Genomic DNA, 24,755 nt, shown 5'->3' on the forward strand with positions numbered 1-24,755 from the left:
GGGGCAGGATACAGCCCATAAGAACTGTGCTTTGCAGTCTTGTCCAGAAAAATCCCAGGATCATGTAGCAGAATCCAAAATCTTTACATATTGAAGAACTAATCTCTATTTAAGGCAAAGTACTAAGGTCCAAGCTCTTCTATGAATTTTCAATAGACAGGTGAAATCTTTAGCTGTGATTTCAAACAGATTTAGTCTATTTAGACAATACTTTACCTGTATGGATTGGAATTTGGAGTGATTAGTTCAATGATATGAACTTCTCTTTCTTGGACTAAGTGAGACATAAGGCACCCCTCTGCTGTTTTTGGTTGTAGGTATCCCGCAAGGTAATTTAACGAGAGAAAATTCTTTTCTATGTTGCACGAGGGAGGAAAAACTTGATCTGGCGGAGGAAAAGAAAAGAAAGCATATGCACCTTTACACATAGATATTAGCTTTCATGCATGGGTGTACTGCATTTACTTCAGGGCAGCACTGTATTTTATGACACAGGTCTTTAGGCTATAAAGTGTATCTCTTGCCTATCACAAGCCCTTATGACAAATGAACACAGTATTGAATGGGAGATCGCTCTTGCAACAACACAGCATACACCTGATGTAAAAGATACACTTTTAAATTGAAGAGTTTATATTTATGGACTTTGATATTTAATGAAAGAAAATCCCTAGAAAGAGAAATTTGAAAACAAAACTGAAGAAAAATATGGAGCATTTTTCAAAACGAATAAAACACGTTTAAGTTGTTCCTTGCACCTTTAAAAGATTTCTTTCTTTTGAAATTCACTAGCAGAAAATTTGTGACCAATTCCTTCTCCCTTTAGAAAATGTTTTATTCTTGTTATTATGAACTTAAAGTATTTAAAAGATTACAGAAAGTATTTTCAATTTCCTTACTCAATGTATTTTTCCTATGCATTGTATAGTCAGAGCCAGTGTTGTCTAGAACGATTGCAGTTCTCTTGTGCACAGAAAATAGAATATAGAAAGAAAATGATGAAATCAGCTGTTATTAAGGAAGTCTGACTATAATATCCCTAACTGAAGAAATTCTAGAGTAGATATTCAATCTCTCTTTCGGTTTTAACTGCTGAGCTGATGATGAGCATTAACTAGGATACAATGTCAAACATAAAACATACTTGGTGTAAAGTTCTCATGCACAGCAGCCTATGCTGCTGTGCCCCAAGAAGCAATGTTTCCATTGAAGAATAGGAATACTTTGTATTTCTGAGATAGTTTTACATATGAATTGTAACAACACACAGAGGGACTAAGTATCACGTTCAAAGACACAAAGTCCTGTAAGAATGTAATTCCAAAGGGCTGGCCCTTTGACCTTTGCTTTACAAAGGCGGCTTCCTATTTAAGTTAGTAGCAAGACAGATGCATGCAAAACTGTGGAAAAGCTCTTAAAAGCTGAGTTGAGACCACAGTTAGCACTTGCTCCCTAAATGAGAGCTGAAATGTCACCCCTGAAGAACATTTGTGTGTGCTATAGAGCTGTGCAGAGTGACCAGAGACTCCTGTGATCCCGGCCTCTGCAGAAACAATTAGAGAAGTTTCTTCTCCTGATCGTACACAAAGTAGCCTTTGAATATTGACCTTGCTGTCTTCCCTACAGAATCTATGAGAGCTGTATGAAGCTGTAACAATTCATACTGCCCAAGCAAAGCACTCCTCTAACATCTGCTCTGTGCCTTGCCAGATTAGCCTTGAATGCAGCTGCAGTTCGACCAGCTCCTCCCACAACAGCACAGAATGGAAAATGATCCCAAACGGCCTACACTGAACTTGAATTTATATCTGTACATACACACACGGATATACTAGGTATTTGCTTCTCAGCTGCCATACAACACAACTCAAGCCATAAAATAAAAGCCTGTGAGTAGTTTGTGGATAATTACACACGTGCTATCATTTGCTATGGCAAAGAACTTGGTTCCTGCTCCTGGCACTTCCATTAAATGTCTCTGGAGCTCTCAAGAACTGCTGCTCTTGCCACCACCAGCACGGAGGCTCCCCAGCCTGGGCCTCTGCTTCACAGCACGCTTTTCTTCTGCAACAAATTTTAACTGTCTTGATGTACACATTTACTTCCCCCCCAATAACAAAACGTATTTACTCTTGCCCGTACCAGTTACCAAGATGTGGGCTGGAACAGAAAAGAAAAGGGGATCTATTTCATCCGTCTTTGCTCACCACACCACATTTTAAGTTTCAGGGCTGACTGCTTTGGAAAGGGGCTGCAGGTGTCTGCAATCAATTAAAAACCTTACTAAACCAGCCAGCAAACAGTCAAATGATGGACTCTGTGCCTCTCTAATCTCCGCAGATTCCCAGTATGGAATCAGACATGAGGTTAGTGTGTAACACCCTCAGCAGAGGGTCTCTGGCCAGCACGTGATGGAGCTGTGCACAGCAGCCAGCAGCACGTGCCAGGCTGCTCGGATGAAGACAGAGGATTGCACGCTGGGATCTGGAGCTTCTGTGGGCAGCACCTCCATCTTACAGACAAGGACCGACAGAGTCTGCTCTATTCTGCAGAAATCAGGTGCCATCCACAGGCTGCCAGCTAAGCTGGATAAAAGTTGAGTATCCCAGCTTAAATGAGGAGGTCTTTGTGAAAGTGAGTGCCATTAATCAGGTGTAACTCTCCAAGACAGGTACCCTGGGCAGCAGCAGCTTGATTCAGCAATAAAAATCCCATGCAGGCAGAGCTTGCCTTTCAAAGTGTGAGCTGGGAATAAGCAAGGCATTTGGGATTTCCTCCAGCCACTCCGATGACAGGGCTTTTTCATGTGTATTTTGCAGTTTACTAGCTCTTAGCACAACAGAGATCAGAACCCCAACTGACATTTAATGGCAGGGTATAAATGGGAGCAGAGAAGGGACTGCAGTGGTCTCCGGAGGCACGGTAGAAGCTCTTCGCAAGTACTCACTCCCCAACAGGACGCACAGCTAAAGCCTGGCACCATGCAGTCACCTTCAAGTATTAAATCAAGCGAGTACAATGGGCAGGATACCCACACTAGGTGCGTACAGGCTACAAACAGAGTCAGGACTGAAGCTTCAGCTTCTGCCAGGACAGGAGCACAGTGCTACCATCTGTAAAAAGACTATATTTTCCAGTCTAGATATTGTTATGGCTGATTATTACTTTTTTTTTTCTTATTTAGCTAAGAAATGTGTTGAAATTAAGCTCCCTCCAGGCTAGGACATCTGCCCTGGATTTATACTGGATGCATTAGGTAACATTTAGCTAACTGCTAAGTCTTCCTGACTTGTACAATTGTATCTTACTGAAGCATGAAGAATTAAAGTGAATTCTGCTGGAAAACCTGTACTAAGATCACTTTCACCACGAGCAGTCTTGCTTTCTAGAATCTAACAATGATTATCATGACAGCCACTTTGCCATTCCCTTCCCTAAACACATCAAAGCAAGAACAAGAACCCCACTTCTTGTACCCCCTTCCTCTAAGCCCCCATTCTGACCCCTTTAAGTTCTCACTGTGCTCACCATCCCCACAGTATTTGAACCACCACTCTTCTGAATCGATAGGATTCAGATGCACTGGGCCCTGACCCAGTTTGCTAGCTCGCTCAGCTGCCTTTCATTTGCAGCTTCAAAAGTGATTTAAGAGACCCATGGCATAAGAAGCAGCTTTATTCTATGAAAGATCACCCTTCTTCAGATCCTTCTGTCCTCTGGCTTGCACTTGCTGTTTGCTGTATTCAGCTACAGCCTCCACTTCTAAAATGCTATAAGTCTTCCAGTTTCAGATCTTTCTAACTTGAGTGAAGCTGAAATGTAGACAATTACATGAACACTGCTATTAAATTCTGTACTGGTCACGTAGCAAGGAACTACTTTATATGACTGCCTACAGATTATGAGTAATACTAGCTGTGATTCACAGACTGGCAGCTGAGAGTATCCAACTAAAGCACTTGAGGAGTGTAAGCTTTATAGGAAAAGCCTGAACTGTCTATCAAGCGTACGCTGGGGTTTGTGGAATCCAGTGATTCCATCTCTCACTCTGCAGAGAAGCAGACCAGGTCCACGTCCCACATGGTTTCCGTATTGCTCCTCACACGCCTGCTGCAGCTCAAGAACTGACCCTCTCCCTACCCCCAAGCAGATGCATAACCCCCAAACATACACACATATTCACTCTTCTGCCAAGAATTTAAATCAAAATCAAACATGGTTACAGCTGAGCTAGTTCGTAGCAGCCTTCTCAGAAACTGTCTATTTTGGTTGCTTGCCAAGTTCCATGTTGTGTACTTACTCCTAATTAAACTGTGTTTTAACACATCCTAAGGATGATGCAAAGCTCTCCTATTTAGTTGCCTGGTTTGACTGGAGATGTGCAAATCAACACCATTTTATCTGTTTTTTGACATGCCTAATTAAACGTTCACCTCTGCAATGCAGAGACCACTACTCCCATCTATGTGTTCCAAGAGCACTTTAATAAGCTAGTAAATATATTTCTGAATGATTTTCTGGCATTGAAATCCAAAACTGGTGCCAAGAAAAATCACACAGGGGAATCCTGTACAAATTTGGCAGGATTTGGATAAAGCCAACACAGGCATGTTCCGATTTTGGGGGGCAAGCCTCACGCTTCAGGAAATCAAATGATCAGATACAGGTGGTTAGGAAAGAACGTTTTCTCCACAGAAGATTTTGGGGGTGGTTTTTTTTTGCAGCCAACTAGTTCAGCTATGCAGGGGTTTCTCTAGAAGTACTGCTGAAATACTACTAAATTAGGCTGCTGGTGCTAGTAAGTGCTGAGCCCACCAGTACACGTTGGACATTGAGACAATGTTTTACTGGTTTTCCACTCTTCCCATCACTGAACTTCTTGAAAGACAACAATTAGTTTCAAAATATCTGGACCACTCACTGCAACTCAAATCAGTTCCAGTTCACTTTTACCAGCCATTATTCTTGCTAGGTTTGGTTAGCCTAAACCTGGATGTGTGCTTTAGCCTGAACTTGGATGACATCTTCAGAGAATGAAAAACCAGCGAATTGCAGGCTAGTAGGTAAAAACTCTGTCATCTTAAAACATCCCACATCTGCAAAAAAGCAAATTTCATCCCCAATCATCCTGCGTAATAGAGGGAATCCTGCTCTCCCTGCAAAGTTCCTTTTACTAACTATATTTTCCAGAAAACAAATTTGAATAGAGATCAGTAGGGCATAAACCCCTCTGAACTGATTGCCTTTCTCCGAGAATGTTGAAGAGCCGTGGCTCCTGCATTATCTATGCTTTATGACCAGTTCAGGTGGAACTCCTCTGCAGGAGACATGCTATGTGACCAGCACCAGCTGAGGGCAAACATGAGACAGAAGGTGCTGCAGAGGTTCATATTGTTAAGTTGTTCCAACACTGCTCAGCTACAGAGCTACAGCCCAGACCCTAATATGTGCCTGTGAAATCCCTGTGGAGCTGGAGTCCTCTCCCACCTGCCCTAGGCCACCTGACGAAGCTGGCATGCAGCTCGCACGGACAGGAAATCTTTCTCCTTGGGATGAAAACACAGAAGGACATGAGACCAAGCCAGCTTATTCCTGCAAGGAAAGCAGTAATTCTTTGCCCAAAGTAGTCTGGATCCTTATACAAGCAAATGCCAAAAACAACCAAACCCCAAACCCATAACTCAGGTTGTTCTAGAAACTCCCCCCTACCTCAGGTTCTTCACTTCAGTCCTTTAGATGAAGATACCCAATAACCATGAGTAGTTTACTCCTTTTTAAAAAGTGAAACTTTGACTCCTGTAAGATTCTGGCCAATTGCACCCATGTTTATGAGCATAAACTTATGGCACCAGAATCCATTAGAAGTTGCCTAAATCCAAGGTCTGGTCTTCACACTTGCTCTGATTTCTTCTGCCTTCCCCTTTCACATCTCATCTCTTGGAAAATGAGTTATGTTTAAAGATTCAAATAACTACAGCAAGACATACTCTCAACATGTAGAAGTGCTTATCAATTGGGTTTGTTTTGGTTTACCTTCTCCTACTTTAATATAGATGTTTCTTGATATCTTGAGCTCAGTGAAAGATGTTACTGCTCCATATTCCTTCTGGGCCCACTGTAGCAGATGTTCATTTTTCTCAGGGAAAAGCTTTTCTTCCGTTTCTGCTGACAAGGAGAAATTTCCCTTCTCAAACTGAACAACGGAACCTAAGGACACCTGATGGGAATAAAAACATAGTTTTAATGTGGTACATTTCTCCCCACAGACAAGGTAGCGTGTTTAAGCAATGTAATCTGTCACACCCACATGCATTCACCGAAGGTGATTACGGCTTATTTCCAACAACGCCTAAACTTCACGTTTTAACATCTGCATCATGATTCCTTTTTCAGAGATGCTGTTATAAAATGAGGCACCCCTCAGCCCAGCTGGGGTGCTACAGTCCAAAATCATCCTGCTGCACAAGCGGTACAACAGTGCTGCAAGAGGAGCTGAACTGTGCAGGTGAAGGGAGGACAGGAAGACAACAGGAAAATTAAGACAGTAGAGAGTAAGAAGATGATGGTCTGAGGAACTGAAGCGAGAGAAGGATGTGAAGCTCGTTAAAACTTGGAAGTTCTGAAGCAACTCCTAAATCAAAAAGAACGTAAGTCCAAGATCAGTGACAGATAAAGGCCAACAGAGAAACACAGAGTAAGAAAGAGAAAGGCTAAGAGGAAGAGAAGATATTTATCGTTGCTTTATTTACAGGAAGCAAGGAAATGCTTTAGTCTAACACATAAAGCAGATGAGTTATATCTCTTGGGAAAAATCCTTATAAATGTTACATTAACTCAGGTCTTGACTGGAAAAACTATAATGCTGTTTAAAATAGTCAAAATGGAGAAACAGTAAGTGGGAGTGTAACAGGTTCTGCAGGAAAGCCTAAGATTTTCAAATACAACTTCAGGAGTGGCAATAGCATCATTCAAGAAAAGGCAGCAGCACAGGGTCAGACTCTGAGATTGGGACCTGCTTCAACTTGCATCGGTCTTGACAGATACACAAGTCATTCCAGATTGATTGCAAAGCAAGATTGTGCCAACAGCAACCTTTTGGCTCTCCTGTTCCTCCAGAGGGACGTGGCCAACAATTTCAGAATATTTGTCAGCTCTCAAGAGGTCCCTATAGCAACTAGTAAAAGAAGAGCACTCCTTCATATGCCCAACCTCAGGAACCATCACTCATCCATGCACTTCACTATTTCCTCCTTCAAGGTGCTGGAGGACTGGGACCTGCATACCCTATCTGGGCTGGTGCTTCCATCAACGCTTGGTTCCATCATTAAGATCTAAAACATCAAGTCAGGAGTAACATGTGCTTGAGTGAGAAAGCACAGAAAGATGAATAAGCTTTCAGGTTTGAATGCATCAGTGAAGATTTCTTTGGACATATTCCCTGTAGCAGTGTGTGAGCAATGCTTGCCCAGATGTAACACACAGCCCCTACTTCCAGACCGCTGCAGTAGGCTTCAGGACAGAAGTACAATTTTCTGTCCTCAGGGCAGCCTGGGAAGAAGCTTGAGGCACTCGGCTGCTCTCTCCCCCCTTCCCTTTCCCTGTCATTCTACTAACCCAGATTTCTTTGGTGGATCAAAAGTCTATTTTTTTCCTCCAATTGAAAATCCAAAATGATTAATAATGATGATAGAAGAGTGAAAAATACATTATAACAATTTCTAATCTGTCCTGTGTATTATTTACACATTGTAGCAGGATAATGGTTGTAAGTATCTCTCTAACCTTTTAAACAACAAAATATATCAATAGCAATTATTTAACAAAGATTACCTGAGGTCAGGTTCCAATTAGAGAAATGAACTAGTAGCAACCAACCGCTACCTTCCCTGGAGCTGTTGTTCCCAGCACTATTTCAGGATGATATATATCAGTTTGTTTAGCACCTACAAATATTTGTCGAAGTAGACACATAAATTACACCCTTTGGCACACGGAAAGAATTTCAAAGTTCCTCCCTGTGCTTCCAGCTATTACATTAGCATTTACATATCACATACTCTCTCCTCTAAGAGGAGGCCCATGTAATTCAGAGTTCAATTTGACCAGACCTGTGACAAAAACCAGCTTAGGAACCCTTCTGCCAGAAGAGTTTTCAAAGTTTGAACTAACATCTGTTTCAATTCTGAATGATCTTCCTTATTTGTTGTTTTGCAAATGACTACCATAAAACAGTTCCTTGAAATGAGAAAAGTCTTTATTCAGCACAACACAGAATACACCATATTCTTCCAATACTCTCATACTTCTGAAATAAGAAAGCAAATTCTGCCACTGGAGTATATCCACTGCCCCCAAATTTACAAGACCAGGAAAAGAGAGCAACAGTTATCTTCAAAATGTAGTTATCAAATAGCATTCACTTGATACTTTCATCATTTAGAAGCAGCCACACCATGGATTGGTTTCATGGGGCATCTCTGCAATGCTCTTGCACATTAAGTTTTCTAGTGTCCACAGTCTCGCAGGACAACGCTGACACAGCACAAGGCAGGCCATGCAGGGATCACATATGGAGCACCTCTTAGCAAGGTTGTCTTTCACATCTGAGGCATGTGGAACATCTTTGTGGAGCTCTAGCCTAACTGTGCATAAGAACTGCAGGGTTTAAGGATTCAAAACATCTGAGGAAATATTATCCCTTCTAACTATTGAGAAAAATCCCCAAGCATTAGCTGCAACAGTGCCTTTTCACTGTATTTTTCATTTGAGGTATTTAAATGCTAATACAACAGCTCTCTTCCTCAGAACACACTTTGCTTTCCATTTATTTCTAACTAAAACTTGAAAACCTTCTCCATCATTCTGTGGCATGACAAATGTCTTCCTGAGAGACAGATCTTATCAATGAACCCCCAGAGCACTGAGCCCTACTAGGGAGGAATGGACAGACAGAAAGCAGAGTGACTAAAAAGTCTGGCACAAGCATCCTCCCTACATGATCATACAGTAAATATCTTTAAACAAACATGAAGCTTATCATCATTTATTTTTCTAACCACATGGTCAAGTCTGTTTGAAATGCTGGTTCCACTACCAGGTTTTAGAAAGGACTAAGCTGCTGTGCCTGCCAATGTTGGGATTTTTACTACACGGACCTAAGGCAAGGTTAAGTGAGCCAAGCACGTTATTTTTTCTGGAAACAATTCAACAGACTCTTCCAAAAAAGGCAACCATCACTGTTTCAACACCTGCCTTGAACGTTAACTACTTACTCTTCAGAACAAACCAAAAGCAGCTTTCTCTAACGTCCTCAGGATAAGCCAGAGCATTAAAACCAAAGAATGCTTTAACTATTTGGGAGTATATCACGGATTTTTATCTGCGCACTCATTACGCAGCTGACTGGATGATTAAGGAACTGCTGCCACATACACTTTTATCTCCTCACTTCATCTCCAGTGGTTACTTTCTGAGGTTGCAGAATGGAAAAATGTGCCCCAGCTCTATTTCTTCCTGTTGTTATGAGGACATCAGAAGTGACTGCATCAGAAACATCCTCTGCTGCTGAGTTCACCTACACGCCTCATGACACTTCTGAGGCTAAATGAGGAAACTTCTAAGCCTGACTGGGAAAAATCAGTCTGCAAGACCAAAAGATGGTTATGGCCACTAACCACAGCAAGGACCACAGTTCAAAGGGCACTTCTGCGCTCAGAGGAAATGAGGATCAAGTACATGATTCTGAAAATATGCTACCAAACCCTGAGTATTCTATCGAAGAACAGAACATATTTAGGAACATATTTTGATTACACACACTGCTGCTCTGCTGACCATTGGGGAAAATAGGGACTGCAATTTTCTTTGCACTGTACAGAGGCAAGGAAACATACACTCCTCATGCTGGGAGAAAACAGAAAACTCAAACAACTTTATATGTCCCTTAAGAAAAATTACCAGTCTTACAAAAACTGACCTTGCCAGGCTGCTGTGGTAGTTCAGGACATCAGCTACCTGGCAGATGTGCCAAATGGTGCAAGTTACTACTCCCCAGAAAGAACAGCTCTCAGAACCATCCCTGACTTGTCTCAAATACATAGAGTGGTGAAGGTGAACACCACACACACTCAAAACAGCGTCTTCTGTTTCTTATTTTACCTATTTCCTTCTCTCCTTTTAAATGTTTATTGCTTTTTATTTTCTTTGAACCTGATCCAAGTGGGATATTTACTTTGGTTTATGATGTTTTAAGTATTTAATACAGTTATAATTCAGAACTCCCAAGTAGGAAGAAGTAGGAAGCAAGTTTGTAATTTAGCCTTGAGACAGAGGTAGGCACCTTTGGGAGATAACTCGTTATACAAAGCTATGTGCCCATGGCTACACAGCATGAACCAATCCCTCCCCTCACAGCAACAGCTACACCACAAGGCCCCTCCAGCACAAGAAACCAACAAAGCCACCCATACAGCCAAGATGGAAGCAAATACACCAGCAGAAGAAAAGCAGCATTCTTCATGGTTTTATCTGAGCTATATGGTATCAGACCTGTGGCAAAACATGTAGGAGGGGAGTAAATCTGCACAGAATAAAACTCGAAAACTTGAACCAACTTGCAGAGCAGCCCACATGGGCTTCAGACTCAGCTGGTGGTTTTTGTTAATGTACTTGGACGTGTTTTGGTCCCCTTACAAAGGAAAAGTAAAGCCATGGATGGAGAAATACCAGGTATTTGGAAACTCAAAAATGTATCCTTTTATGTTCACAAATCCACACATAACATTAACTAATCACCAAGAGAACAATTCTCTTTGGTAAGTGACTAAGAAACATGCTGCTTTTAAAATGACATGTAACATTTGTGAATCATCTATCAGCTTTGCATCGTCCTTACCAGCCACAGAGGTGTGACACTTTAATGCAGCAGCAAAGCTTTTCATTTTCGGTTTAGTGTTCTCAAGACCACTTACAGCCATAATGAAAGTCTACTTTCAGTTTTCCAGGTTTTGAAAGCAAAGACATAAAAGAAGCAGCATTATTTTAGTTATATTTTAGATTTTAATTCTACTTCTAGGAGATGCTCAACTACCAAAGATCTTGTTAAGAATTAAGGCTGCTCAACACCTTCTAAGAATGAAAGCAGAACCCTGTGGGATCAGACTCTTGCATGTCTATATGTACCTAGAAAGAAGATCCTGGGATTTTCAAACAAAGCTGAAACTGTGCCAAACAAGTGCAACGTTCAAAACCCCCATGGGACAGTTACTAGAATGATAAAAAGGAAACAAAAAAGAAAAAAAGTCCATGTAAAAGGGAGATCTGATCCCAAAGTTTAGGACTCAGGAGGGGTTTATTAATTGCACACAGGTAATTGTCCACTCATCTCCCATTAATCCAACACCACCTTCATAGACTCAATGTAACACTCGTTTGATCTGAACAAAATACTGTAGCAGAAGCCTTTGCAGGGATTCTGTTTCAGCTTAGACTCAATGTAGTGGAAGAAGAGAAGGGGAGAATAAAAGCATATCTGTGCAACTGCAGCTATAGTTTCCACTGGAATCGATGACTCAGTAACACAACCTGTTGTGATTTATTATCTCTACGTCACTAACACCAATAGTCTGCCAGGATCTGCTGCCTGCCTCTGTAAACTTCCACTAGCTAAACCCCCTGTTTATTGAAACAAGCAGAGAAGGGAAGGAGCCGTGACCATACAGAGAAGACCACCGCAGACGCTTGTTCCAGGCCCCTCAGGCTACTTCACAATGGGTCTGCAAACACACCTCAACCACTGAATGCCTGAATGTTGTTTCCTTGCTCACTCTTGCAGCCTGGTTTAACTTAAAACCCACGTCTTCCTAACTACTAGCCTCCCTTGCTCTGAAAGTGATGGGTCTGAGCTCCTAGAGGGACTGTGAGAGGGAGCACTCAGGATCAGTCAGTGGCAGCAACGAGAAAGACCAGCATAAGATCCAAGATGTGGCCCATCCACACTCCTAACACAAGGTTTTGGTTGGAGTGGTGACCCATGAAGACAGCCCACTCTTGAAGCTCAAAGAAACATCAAGCAATAAAGCCTGAGTTTTGAAAGATGGCTTAAATCACCTGGGACAGAAGATCCAGTACGAACTAGGTGATACTCTTAGCAAACCAGGCTCCAAAACGTACAGGACATGAAAGCCACAAGAAAGGAGAATCCAAGGCACACAGACCTGCCTTCCTTCTTCTGAAATTTACTGGCAAGTTGGTATTTTTGCAGTATTTCTATCCAAACTGAAGTGCTTCCAGTGAAAGCAGAGGACACCTATGCATCATTAAATTTCCCTATTTTGGGACATCACATTACCACATATAGACTTTTCTTACCATACACTGCCTATTTGCTTCGTGTACTATATCTTGCTTCCTAAGCCAGAAATATCACTCTCTTCTGGAACGCCTTCCTGAAGCAAGCTTTGAATAAAAATAAAAGTAGAAAAAAGCCACAAAAAACCCCAACCAACTAAAATAAGAGAACTAGATATTTAAAGATGCCTCACTAGGGTTATTGTACTCAAACTCCTTTTACTGAATGCAAACAATGCATCACTTTCAAACATGTATTTACCACCCTGTCATGTTCTGCCATCCCTGCTTCGGACAAAATCCTTCCACTTTACTGCCAAGAACTTCAGAACAACCACTATACATAGCCTGAGGTCCCCTGATATTTTGGGGAGGAAACCAGTTCTATAGGCTTTGGAGAAGCAGAGGGGGTGAACCGGACCAGGAGACAAAGTCTCCAGGGAAACTGACTATTGTGAAAAGCATTGTAAGAGTTACTGCTTATTAAACACTGCTTTTAATTAGACACTTCATGTTAGCTTCACATTCTTTCAAAAGGCAAGGAAATGGTGCGGGGGGGGCATCGGGGAATATCAACTCTGCCAAGTGGAAAAGGGCAACTACAGGATTACTTCCAGCTCCTGAGTAGAAGGAGGATGAAGATTTACAATAAAAACAAACCCAGGTTTCTATAGAAATGTAAACGTCCTTTTAAATTCCTCTTCACACTGTTACACAACACTGAAAATCTCCTGCTTTTACTTTGAATAGTGAAAGGTCACTTTTTATACCAAATTTATCACTAGTCATGCATTTCCTATCCTTCCTCACTTCTTCTCCTAGCAGAGCACTCTGTTCACATCTGGGTCTGTTTAACCAGTGATTGGAAATTTAGCCTCCTGATTTCCCGTTAAATACTAGGCACAGGAAAACAAATAGCACTTGTTTTTCAGTGAGTTTTGTCAATCATCCAAAATCTAGTGCAAACCATAGAACAGCCTGTGGTTTGGTGGCAGGGACCCAAAATATGTGAACCATATTTTCATGAAGTGAAAGGAATAAACCAGCTATTGGCTGAAGTAATAAGAACATGGCCTTTTACTTCTTATAAATACAGAAATGACTAATAATTAAATTCTTCATTCTATCACTTACCCTTCTTTAAAGCTTTTCTTTTTTCTTTTCAAATCTCAAGCCAAGAGCATGTGATCTGATTTTGTAGTTATCATTAATGCTATTGCTTCTTCCATTTTACTAACTTAATACACACATTCATTCCTATTAAAGAGGTTCCTGTAAGTAAGGTTATTTGCTTGCATAAATGCTCTCACATCCATAACTCTTACTCATCTGATCACCTGAAAAACTAACTCAGAGAAAGAGCTGAAGAATCACATCTTCAATATTTACATAAAATCACATATGTAGATGTTTAAGAGGATTTGGGATGTATTCTAACAGTGATTTCTGTCAGGAAATCAGAAAGGATTGAGTCCTTAATTCTTACTGACTTAATTCTCACTACTATCATTTGCCCAGTAAAGACATTCCTAGGCTAGAAAAGCAAATGAGAAGGTTACCAAATCTAAACTAAAAAATATCACTAGCTGAGTAGCACCTGTAAAACCCTCTTTCTGGGTAGTTACATTAAACTGCTGGTTTTCTGCCAGGACATGTTCGCAATAAATTGCTTTTAAGGGAAGGAGAGAAATAACGACTTGATGGAAAGGGAGGAAATTATTTTGTTACATGAAAACTTCAAAGTGTGGTGGTGGGAGATGTCTGGTAAGGTTTTTCTGCAAGACTGACCTGCAAAAAGATCACAAGGTAAAAGCATTTTCTACAGGTGTTACCTAGTTTATGTAAAGCTGCAATCCGTTGTAATCTAATCATCCTTCAACTTCCTCTTACACTCCCCTTTTAGGATATAATTTTGGCATTTATTTCCAGCTAAGCAAAATATATTTGTATTTATATATAAAAAATATATATTGAAATATATATATATTTAGCACAGATATTAAGTGTTCCCCCCTTGCTGAACTGAGCAGACCTTCCCACCCATGCACTGCTCTTCTGTGTGACAAGAAAGCTAATGGTCCAGCCCAGGAACACCTTAACAGAAAACGCTCAGTTCCAAACTGCTGCATTTTTGAGATACATAAAAAATATCCAACCAGACTAATATGACTCTATATACCAGTAATCAAAGTGGTGATTTTCAATACCTAGGTCACATGGAGTTCATGCATTAACCCATTTCAGGTATTTTTGCACTGAAATGCCATGTTACTTTAGGTATATTTATTTTTAACACAATGAGACTTACTTTACTATAATCACAATAATTTTCCCAGCACCACCTACTTAACCCATCAAGACATATATAACTCATGCAGAGCCTGAAAATAACCCTGTCTATGCCAAATGTATTGTTAACACCACACTATATACTGACCATATATTCGCTTTTCTCTAGCACACATACAGAAATTTACATCAGGTTTTTATTAAGATGCCAATATTTTTTAAGACTATTCACTAGCATTTTTTCTGGTTTATAGATGGGGAAAGGACCCCAAGAAGCAAAATGACAATACAATAAAGCAATAGGCTTTAATTGGAATGATAGTTTGTTCCACTATGAGGTTTAGGTACTAATAGACATTTTGTGAAAATGAAACTGAGCTGTGTCCATGAAGATAAAGCATGTGCCAAGTCACTGTGCTGAGTGAAGCTATGTGCATCACATGATAAAAATAAGTGCAAAACCACACGTATACACCAAATTTACATTTTTGTACTGAAAAGCGTTTACCAAGGAGGTATTTCATGCTTCCCTCTGCACTATAACCATATGCCCAAAGGCTGGATTTTCACCCCCATTCATTTTAAATTTCTGCCTAATGGAGGAGCAGGCTCAAGGCAAAAATCCGAGCTTGAACTGTATGATAAGAAGTTAAAGTCCAGCCCAACTCAGTAGTATTGTATTTTCCTGGTCTTTGGAACATGTGCTGACACAAGCTTTAAATCTTTTCATCTTTTCCTTTAAATGAAGCAATCTGGGGCAGCTTAGCTTTAGTGGAAACTCAAACAATGAATTCACAGAGCAAAGGCAGCAGACCATCTTCCTAATGAGGACATTGAGAACACAGAGCCCTAATGCTACCCTCTGCTCCAATATAAACATCATTTAAGCTCAGTGTGCCCTAGTTTCTCCACCTATACACTGGTACTAACAGCACTCTACAGAGTGCTCCAGTTCATTATCTGCTCATATCCTGAAGTTACCTTCTTTGGTAGAAATAACCTTGGATCTTCTGACACAATTCATTTGTATTTTTTATGTGTTGATTTATTGAAAACACACCTCCCTGTAACAGAACTTTATTATGATGTTTTACAAGGGGAAAATAACAGCTAGTAACAAAAAGAAATAACCAGCTAGGACTTCACTGATGGTTACATGATTCTTTAACAGCAAACTTTGACCTGGCTCTAGGGGTGTTGTCTTTGTCAGCAGTAAGTCCCAGAAGTTGCCATTTAAACCTCTTTACACTACTTACCTTTCTGTCTAGGGATCAATCAATGGACTGGTGCAATTCATACTTTACATACAGTATATTATTAAAATTGTGAATGAATGTATTGTATGCAAAGTCTGAAAGAGAAGCTGGAAAGTCAATGATTATTCTGCCCGAGGCTTCCATAGAGACAGACACAATAGTTATGACATTCCTATGGTATGTGTGACACAGATTTCTGTTCTGAGCAGAGAATTCGAGGGCATTAAAAATGGTTTCTTAAATTTGAAAACTTTTCTGATTCAAAAAACTCTGCTTTCTGACTTGGCTGTATATTTAAGGAGAATGAGCAGGACAGAGCTGCAGAAGTACAAGGATAAGCCAAGTATTTTCAAAGCAGGGCCAAGGCAGCGAGCTCTGCACTCTGCAGCCCTTGGAGCTGTTATTTACACACCTAGGCTGCAAAACTATAGCCCCTTCATTTCTTTTTGGCATATTGCACTCACCCACAGGTGCTGCTAGGACTTCCTCAGCATTTCCCATGCTTTCTGTGCTCTTTTCTTCAGAAAGCTTTTGGGAAAACAACACATTTGTCCCTGTGAGCAGAGTGGAACTGTGGAAAACCCAGGGATGATCACCACAGTTGAAGTTGTTCAGTCTGTAACCTCATGGCCTATCGTCCCAACCACACTGGTACATGAAAAGCAGGAAGGCTGATGGGCTCCTGATAAGAGGCTGAAGTTAGCTTATGTTTGCAGCAAAAATACTGCTTAGAGAGCACACAAAGAATTCAGTTTTGAGGTGAGAGGGGCTGAGGGACTAAACTGGGAGAGGTAATGGTGGATCTGGCATTTCTTTTCAAGCTCTTTATAGGAAAGAATAGAAACCTTAACACGGTGGAAGGAAGAATGAACATAGAATCATAGAATGGTTTGGGTTGGAAAGGACCTTAAGATCATCGAGTTCCAACCCCCTGCCATGGGCAGGGACACCTCACACTAGACCATGTTGCCCAAGGCTCTGTCCAACCTGGCCTTGAACACTGCCAGGGATGGGGGCATTTACCACTTCTTTGAGCAACCTGTCCCAGTGCCTCACCACTCTCACAGTAAAGAACTTCCTCCTTATATCTAACCTCAACTTCCCCTGTTTCAGTTTGAACTAAAGTAAACATTACCTCTTGTCGTATCACTATAGTCCCTCCTCACAAATTATATGGCACTTGAAAAGATCCAAAATTGCTAAGGACAAAATTGTTATTCAGATGTTTAAACATGATTAGGGATGGGTCAACACTGAGAGTCAGCTCACTTCTTGCAATGGAAAGCCGAGGTCCCTGTCCATATCTGCACAGTTTATATGGGAAGCAGTGTTATCCTAGCACCACAGGCACGTGCTGGGAGGATGAATGAGGCACCATGACTTTCAGCCCTTACTATGACCAGCAGAGCCTAAGAGGCTGGAGCACTGAGAGGAGTTACTGGAGTCCCACCAAAGGACCAAACCTGTAGCATCTACCTGTTATTGCTGCCCCACCTGAGAGACAGTACACCCCTTTCCTGCAGCATCAGGCTTAAACCACTGTGACAGTTCCTGAGGTCAGACAACTTGTTTGGCACAAATCAAGAGTGCTGCTGCTCTCATTTCCAAGCCTGTTTTTGTAACCAGGAGAGCTTGAAACAGTTTTCTGAAGCAAACATTTAGCTAACGGTACAGTTTTGGCAGACGAGGCCTTAGGCACATTCCTATTGCTCCTATGCCTTAATGCGGCCTGCTGAAGCCCCGCTGAGCCAAACCAAGCAAGCCCAGCATGATCACAGCCTGAACACCAGCACAGTCTGCTGAGCAGAACTAGATGGCTCTCAGCAGAACACTGCTTCACTCCCAGAGGCAAGGGGAGGGGAGAGGGAAATCCTGGAGGATGATGAGGACAAGGAGAAAGAGGAAGAGAAGGAGGAGGGGGAATAGGAGGAGGAGAAAGAGAGGGGAAGAGATAGTTGAACAAACTAGCTGATATGAAATGGGAGTGGTGATGTAGTAATTGTAGGAGGAGATCTAAACTGAAAGCAGATCCAAGAGTTGATTAACTGATGAAAGGTGCTGTTTCTTTTGGCCAGGAGAGGAGTGAGGACTATTACAACATTTTTGTTCATCATCTTGCTCCTCAGTCATTTTCTAGCCAGACCTGAAGTATACTGGTTGCGTTAAGGACATATACCAGGAATGGCCAACAAGAAGATAATAGTCAAGAGTCTCTAACACAGTAATGAGAAAACCTAAGATTGTGTATACCTTAGAAGACAAAAAGTGCATGTTCTCTGCATCAATTAGTAACATACTGTACCAGAAACAGGATGGAGTCCTTCAGAGTTCAAAATATCAAGGATACTCCTACTCATGTACCCTGATGACAGGAAAAACTAAAACAAGCCCAGGAAGCTTTTGGTGTCCAGCAAGTCATAGGACTCTTGGTACACTTAATGGTGTCACCACTATAGCAGGCCAACTGAGAGAGCATGGTCCCTTTCCAATGCACTAATGCTGCAGCACTGTCCATCTTCCCCTGCTGTTGAGGCACAAGCGACACCATCAAGTTCCCATCTGGTACTGCAGAAACAGTCTTGCCTACCACTATCAGCTGTGCTGGAGGAGCAAAATTAAACCCTATAAGGATACAGCTAAAAATAATCAAGGTTAGTTCTGCAATTAGAATTGAATATAGTAAAAGCTGCAATTTTGATAAAGACAACTCATGATTAGACATGATGTCACGCATTAAAAATTCCATCCAAACAACTTGTCTGTTTCACTACAAATAGCAAACTTGAATGTCCTGGCAAACTGCGAGGACATGATTTACAAATACTAGGTAATATTTGGATCCTACATTATAAGCAGTGCTCCAGTCTTTCTGAGAAATAAAAGTGACTTCATTCTGGGCTTAGCTCAGTCATTGCAATAGACGAAACTCCATTAGAGGAGTAAACCATAATTGTACATATTGAGCTCAATACATACACATTTTGTTTTGGTCACAGACCACACAACTAGCGTCCACCCGTAACTATTTCCCATTGCTTTCAGACTTTTTGCATTATGGTACTGTTAAACTTCTAATCAGGACTGGCAATCATTATAACCTCACAGCTTTCTGAATTGGAATGGCTGCTAACTGCACGATACGCGGATCCTGAAGAGGCAGGTTTGCTTTCTTTTCCTTGAATTCACCTAACAAGGAATTGGTTACTTTTTCCAAACTGCTTTGCCCTACCACCTAACTGTTCCCCAGAGCCCCAGACTGAAACCTGACCTCCTGTTAACTTGGGTTTTTTTAATGTATGTTTGAAAACTTTCCAAATGAATGCCATTAACTCTATGTCTTGTGCGACAAGTAGCTATGATACAGAGCAGGCCAGAGGCCTGTGTGTACTTACAAAGAAAACTCTTCGGATTCCAGGTGCCAATCTTTCTGTTTTTAGCTTCCAGACCAAAGGCAAAGGAGAGTTGAGAAGAAACACCAAAGGCTTCTGGTGAATATGCACTGATGAAATTGGATTCAAATGTAACGTGACCTACGGAGAAACGCAGAAATATATGAATACCTCCTTGCAAGTTTCAAAACCAAAGTGAAATTTGAAACGTCATTTTTATATATATTATAGCTTTCAGCATTCAGACCTGTTGACTCCAGATTATAGACTAATCTACTTCCCCCCAAATCAGTCAACAGAGCATAGATAATATAAAGAATGAAATAGTTAATGTTTGTGCTCCATGCTTGCAAAGCACTGCTAAAGTGTTTAAGAAAACCTTGGCAAATGCTGATGAAAAATAGCTTATGCAAAAGGTCAAACCACTAAGCTGAGACTTGGAGAACAAGGAGATAAAAAGAATTGCAAAGCAAACTCTGATTTCTGGTTTCTAGCTGGTAGTCTACAAAGCTGGCTTAAAGTACAAACCTCATCTGCTGATGTCATTAGGGCATAAATCTAACCTGCAAAACAAATGAAACTAAACAAACAAAAAACAGGAGGGACAAATCCAGAAACACAAGCAAGCACTACACCAGTTTATGGAAGGAATTCCAACAAGAAAATTTAACATACACTAGGGAAAGATGCCTGTCTTCAGGGACTAAAAGGATACATGTGGAAAATGATGCCAGGAAAGTGGACGTTGTAGAAGAGAGGCAACCTGTTAGAGGTGATTTGTAAGCAACCAGTTCATAGCTGCTGGAAGCCTCTCCTGCCTGGCTCCTCCTGTCCCAGTGCTGCCCTTCTAGAAAGGACACAAGCTGGGGCAAAACCCTAACCAAAAGCATGACAGAGAACAGCCTGCCAGTGTCTAGCTTATAACAACTTGTAATTGATATTATAGTGGTTTGCAGTATCTAAGTTTTTAAGCAGTCAGCATTTGGCTTTATAGCTCATCCTGATTTACAGGAAAAAGGCTTTAGTGTGCAATGGAGAGATGATCTATCACACAGACTGAGCAGGCAAGCTGACGTCTCACAACAGTGGGACAATCACAGCTCTTCCTAGGAAAGGTGTAGACGGAGCAAGCATGAACACGGCCACCAATTCGAGTGGTGGCATGCAGAAATGAGCACACAGGTAATTCAGAATTCATTTTGTCTCCTGCTAGAGAGTTTGGAAGGAAATCTGAGACACAGAAGCAACTAATAGTTTATTATATTATTACTACATAGCAGTAAGCATCAGTTAGTTTCATTAAAGTAAATGCAGGTTCATCTGGCAAACTGACTAGGTGAAAGCCAGCGGCCAAACTGAATATTGGGTACCCATTACTGTTGAAATATTTCCAAAATAACAAATTAGCCCCTTTTAATTATTATTTTTTATTTTCTTTATTCCTCACTCCAAGTGAAAAGCTCACCATCACTACCAAGCAAAAGTCTAAGCCAGGTCTCGGGTCTGACAGGCACCTGGAAGACAGCAGAAAGACCTTTTTCTGCTACTTAAGAGCTTGGGAGAAAGCTAGCAAACAACTGGCTGTGTCACCACACCAACTGGTAAGCACATGCTGACATGCAGAATCTACTTGATTCTTAAAAGCCATTGAACGAATGTGTCTCAAGTCCCCCAGTGAAACAGGTGTCTAATCCCATAAGTACACCTCTGGGGGCACTGAGGACATCCCTATCTTTGTTATCCTTATCAAAACTTGTTGGAAAACTGATATTAAAAGAATAATTCTATATTTGTGCTGAACTTAAACTGCTTTAAAGGACAAGCAGCTCTTCAGCCAGCAGCAGGGGCAGCGCTAGCCCTGCCCGCAGGAAGACTGGGCACCACCATGTTCCACCTAAAGGAGCCACCTTCCTCACTGCTTGGCCCGAGCTGTACGTGTGTGTTTCCAACAGAAAACATTCAGTATCATAGATTACCACATCCTCCAGGGACCACATTTCTCCTTTTAGGAAACTGCAAAGTGTCAGCACTCAATGTTAACGGGATGACGGAGACTTCAAATGCCAAACAGTCATGATCTCAGCTATAAGAACTGCTTTACAGTATCAGCCCTATAGAGCCAAAAGAATTCTGTTAGCTGAAAATAAGAGAGGAGAGAACATTATTTGTTTTACAAGGCTTCCACTTTGTTGTTCTGTCTAGAAATGGAGGAGTGGAAAGAAAAAGGTGTTTAGAACAGCTATTAAACTCATAGCTATTAAAAAGCTTTCAGTAATTCTTGTGGGTTTTCTGCTGTAATCACAGCTAATTAGTAATAACCTGTTTAAACTATTAAATATTATTACCTTGTTCTGGGGTTATATTTTCTTACACAGCAGGAAAAATACTGCAATCTAAGCTGACCAAAGCAGCCCAGTTCTATATTTTGCAGTCCTGATCTGGCAAATATGAGTTCAATTTTTATTCTGATTTTGGTTTTTCTTAGCTCCAAGTGGCATAAAGCGCACCCAGTTTAAACCTCTCTAAAGTGTCAAAGAGAAAACCTACTACACTAAATGGAATATTAAACACATCCACTCTTAACATATGCATCCATTTCCACACCCAGTGATAAAGGGTTTCCTAAAGGATACTGATATTGAAGATAGTAAAGACTAATGTAACTATTGATGAAATGAGCTATAATATAGGTTTATGTAAATAACCAAGAATAGGAAAACAATCCTCTCATGCTGCCCCATGTGTACTAAGTTTCTTTGCACCCTGGTTGTGCTTTCATTAGAATGTCAAGTCAATGCAAAGAAGCAGCTCCTATTAGAATTTTTTAACATTTCTACTACTTAAAACCTCTGGTATTTATTAAAACCAGAAGTGATACAAGAAATATGACATACTCTGAAAACTTCATCTCAGAAACAGCTAGGCCAAGTCCTTTGGGTAATAAGGAAGTGGAGAAGTATCTCTGTTTCAACTAATCTCAGACAAGTTTATTCAAAGCCAACATCTATCAGACCAGACAGATGTTTTAGACTTGAGGAAGATTTCTGCCTGTTGGTTTGGTCACATGAGAAAGCATTGAGAGCAATCACACCACCTTAGTGTGAAAATCAGAGACTCTTTGCAACTGGGTCTACTATCAGATTTTGGAGTTGCTGTTCCTTTAAACTTTGGAAATTAAATATGTATATAATACGCACATATATGACTATTTCCATACAGGCATGGAAATAATCAACAAAGTTTGAGCTGTATTCAGAAGTAGTGATGTATCTATCCATGCCTTTGGCTGGAACTGTAGGATAGGTTATATCACATAATGGAATTTTCCTACATTTCTGCCTGAAACGTGCAGACTGATCCTTAAGAAAAGCTACAGGACTTGAACATAAAATCAATTAATTTTTCATATGTAAATTAAGTATTTCTGTGAAAGTTTTCAGAATAAATGTAACTTTGCAACATTGCACTCCTCAGCTTGCTCATGAATGAGACAGCAACAGAATGTGGAATTCAGATTCCTAGTCCTAAACTTGAGAAAGAATATAGTCAACGTGAGCCTGCTTCTGCAGCAGCCTCTGTCACCGTATTTCTTGGCATACATATTCCCTGCCACTACACTTCTTAGCATAATGGAGTCCTCAGCACCAGCTTGGTTTTACAGGCAAAGAACAACCACCCCCAGAGCTGCTCAAAAATGGCTCAGGACCATCTTGGCCATCATATTTCTCATAATTCATTTTTGCTTCAGAGCTAGCACTGCTGAGGAGCAGCTGGGCAGCCTCATCTGAACGTGACTGTTCCCACTGAGAAGTCACACAAAATTAACAGACTCCTCAGAGTGTAATTATTCCCCTGCCTCATTTACGCTTGTCCCATCCCTGTCTGTTCTTGATGATACGCTACAGTGGTATCTCTTATGGGAGACTTTTTCCTGGCCCCTGGAAAGATTTTCCAGCAAACTGCCGTGGGGAGTTACTAGCATTTTGCCAACAACCTAGTTGCCAGGCACATGGGTTTCACACCTTGTGTAACAGCAGTAGGTGGACTAACACCCTTTGTTAAGCTTTCTGCTGCCACAGTCGTGCTCCCATCTTCTTGCCCCTTAGTAGCTTCTGGCATGGTTGTCTCCATCCACAGCACTGCAGTGGATGATCTCCAATGGTATCTCTCACCAAAATGTCATTTCTGCTGGAGTGCCCCCACCGTGGCTCCAGTTAAGCCAGATATTGGCTGAATCCTAAGTGGTACTTCCCTTCCCCTGGCCATCGTTCGTTCTTGCCTTAGCGTATGAGCTCTTCAAGGCACATCCTTTCTCAAATGTCTAGACAGTTCATAGCACCTTCTAAATGCTCCACAAACTAACAGAAAGGTACTGGATCACTTCAAACCACCAAACAAAATGTTTTTAATTAATAGCAGAAGAGCTAACTAGAATTTTTCCTTTTCTTTTTGTATTTTCACTGGCAGAATCTGTATTATTGAATATTTAAGTGAAGCATTGCCCAGAAACTCCATCCGAAACCAGGTGTGTTGAGTGCTGTACAGCTGGATATGAAGACATGGTGCGAAATTCTGAACTCACTGAACTCTGTGGTAAAATTCATTATTTTTCTGGAACTCCCATGTAAGCTTTTGGGTATTTTTTTTTCACATTAGATATCTAAACCCAGATATTCTCCATCCATTCTTATAGGTTCAAGCTCTTTATAGGAAAGAATAGAAACCTTAACACGGTGGAATGAAGAATGAATGAATCATAGAATGGTTTGGGTTGGAAAGGACCTTAAGATCATCCAGTTTCAGCCCCTCTGCCATGGGCAGGGATGCTTTATGCTAGACCATGCCACCCAAGGCTTTGTCCAGCCTGGCCTTGAACACTGCCAGAGATGGAGCTTTTACCACTTCTTTGGGCAACCTGTGCCAGCACCTCATAACCCTCACAGGGAAGAACTTCTGCCTTATATCTAACCTGAACTTCCCCTGTTTAAACCCATCACCCCTTGTCCTACCACTGCAGTCCTGACGCAGAGTCCCTCTCCAGCATCCTTGTAGCCCCCTTCAGACACTGGAAGCTGCTCTGAGGTCTCCACGCAGCTTCTCTTCTCCAGGCTGAACAGCCTCAACTCTCTCAGCCTGTCTTCATACGGGAGGTGCTCCAGCCCCTGACCACCCTCGTGGCCTCCTCTGGCCTTTCTCCAACATCTCCATGTCCTTCTTATGTTGAGGACACCAGAACTGCACATAGTACGGCAAGTGGGATAGTAAGTCCAACACAAGTCTTGCTTCCAGTGAAGGGCTCATTTGATGGGCATAGCCAGCATCTTCATTGTGCAATCAACAGTTAAGCCAGACTTTCTGGACATGTGTATCAGCAACAGTCCTCTCGACAATGCTCAGCTTCAGCAGCTGTTTGCCAGAGCAAGCTCCTCTTCCAGACTCATGTCTGCCCTTCGCAGCCTCCTCTGGCACATAC

General features: G+C 41.3%; 1 protein-coding gene across 4 annotated transcripts in view; it reads right to left on the minus strand.

The window, feature by feature from the left end:
* TGFBR3 (transforming growth factor beta receptor 3) overlaps positions 1-24,755 on the minus strand; it is a 120,164-nt gene that overhangs the window by 30,965 nt on the left and 64,444 nt on the right. For all 4 annotated transcript variants that reach the window (XM_030494307.2, XM_030494306.1, XM_030494304.1 and 1 more), the window contains exons 4-6: positions 19,286-19,423; positions 6,034-6,217; positions 217-385 (exon numbers count right to left, since the gene is read on the minus strand). In XM_030494307.2, the coding sequence (XP_030350167.1) occupies positions 217-385; positions 6,034-6,217; positions 19,286-19,423 (491 nt within the window). The remainder of the gene's footprint in view (positions 1-216; positions 386-6,033; positions 6,218-19,285; positions 19,424-24,755) is intronic.

Source organism: Strigops habroptila, chromosome 8 (genome assembly GCF_004027225.2).
Source record: "Strigops habroptila isolate Jane chromosome 8, bStrHab1.2.pri, whole genome shotgun sequence".
NCBI lineage: Eukaryota > Metazoa > Chordata > Aves > Psittaciformes > Psittacidae > Strigops > Strigops habroptila.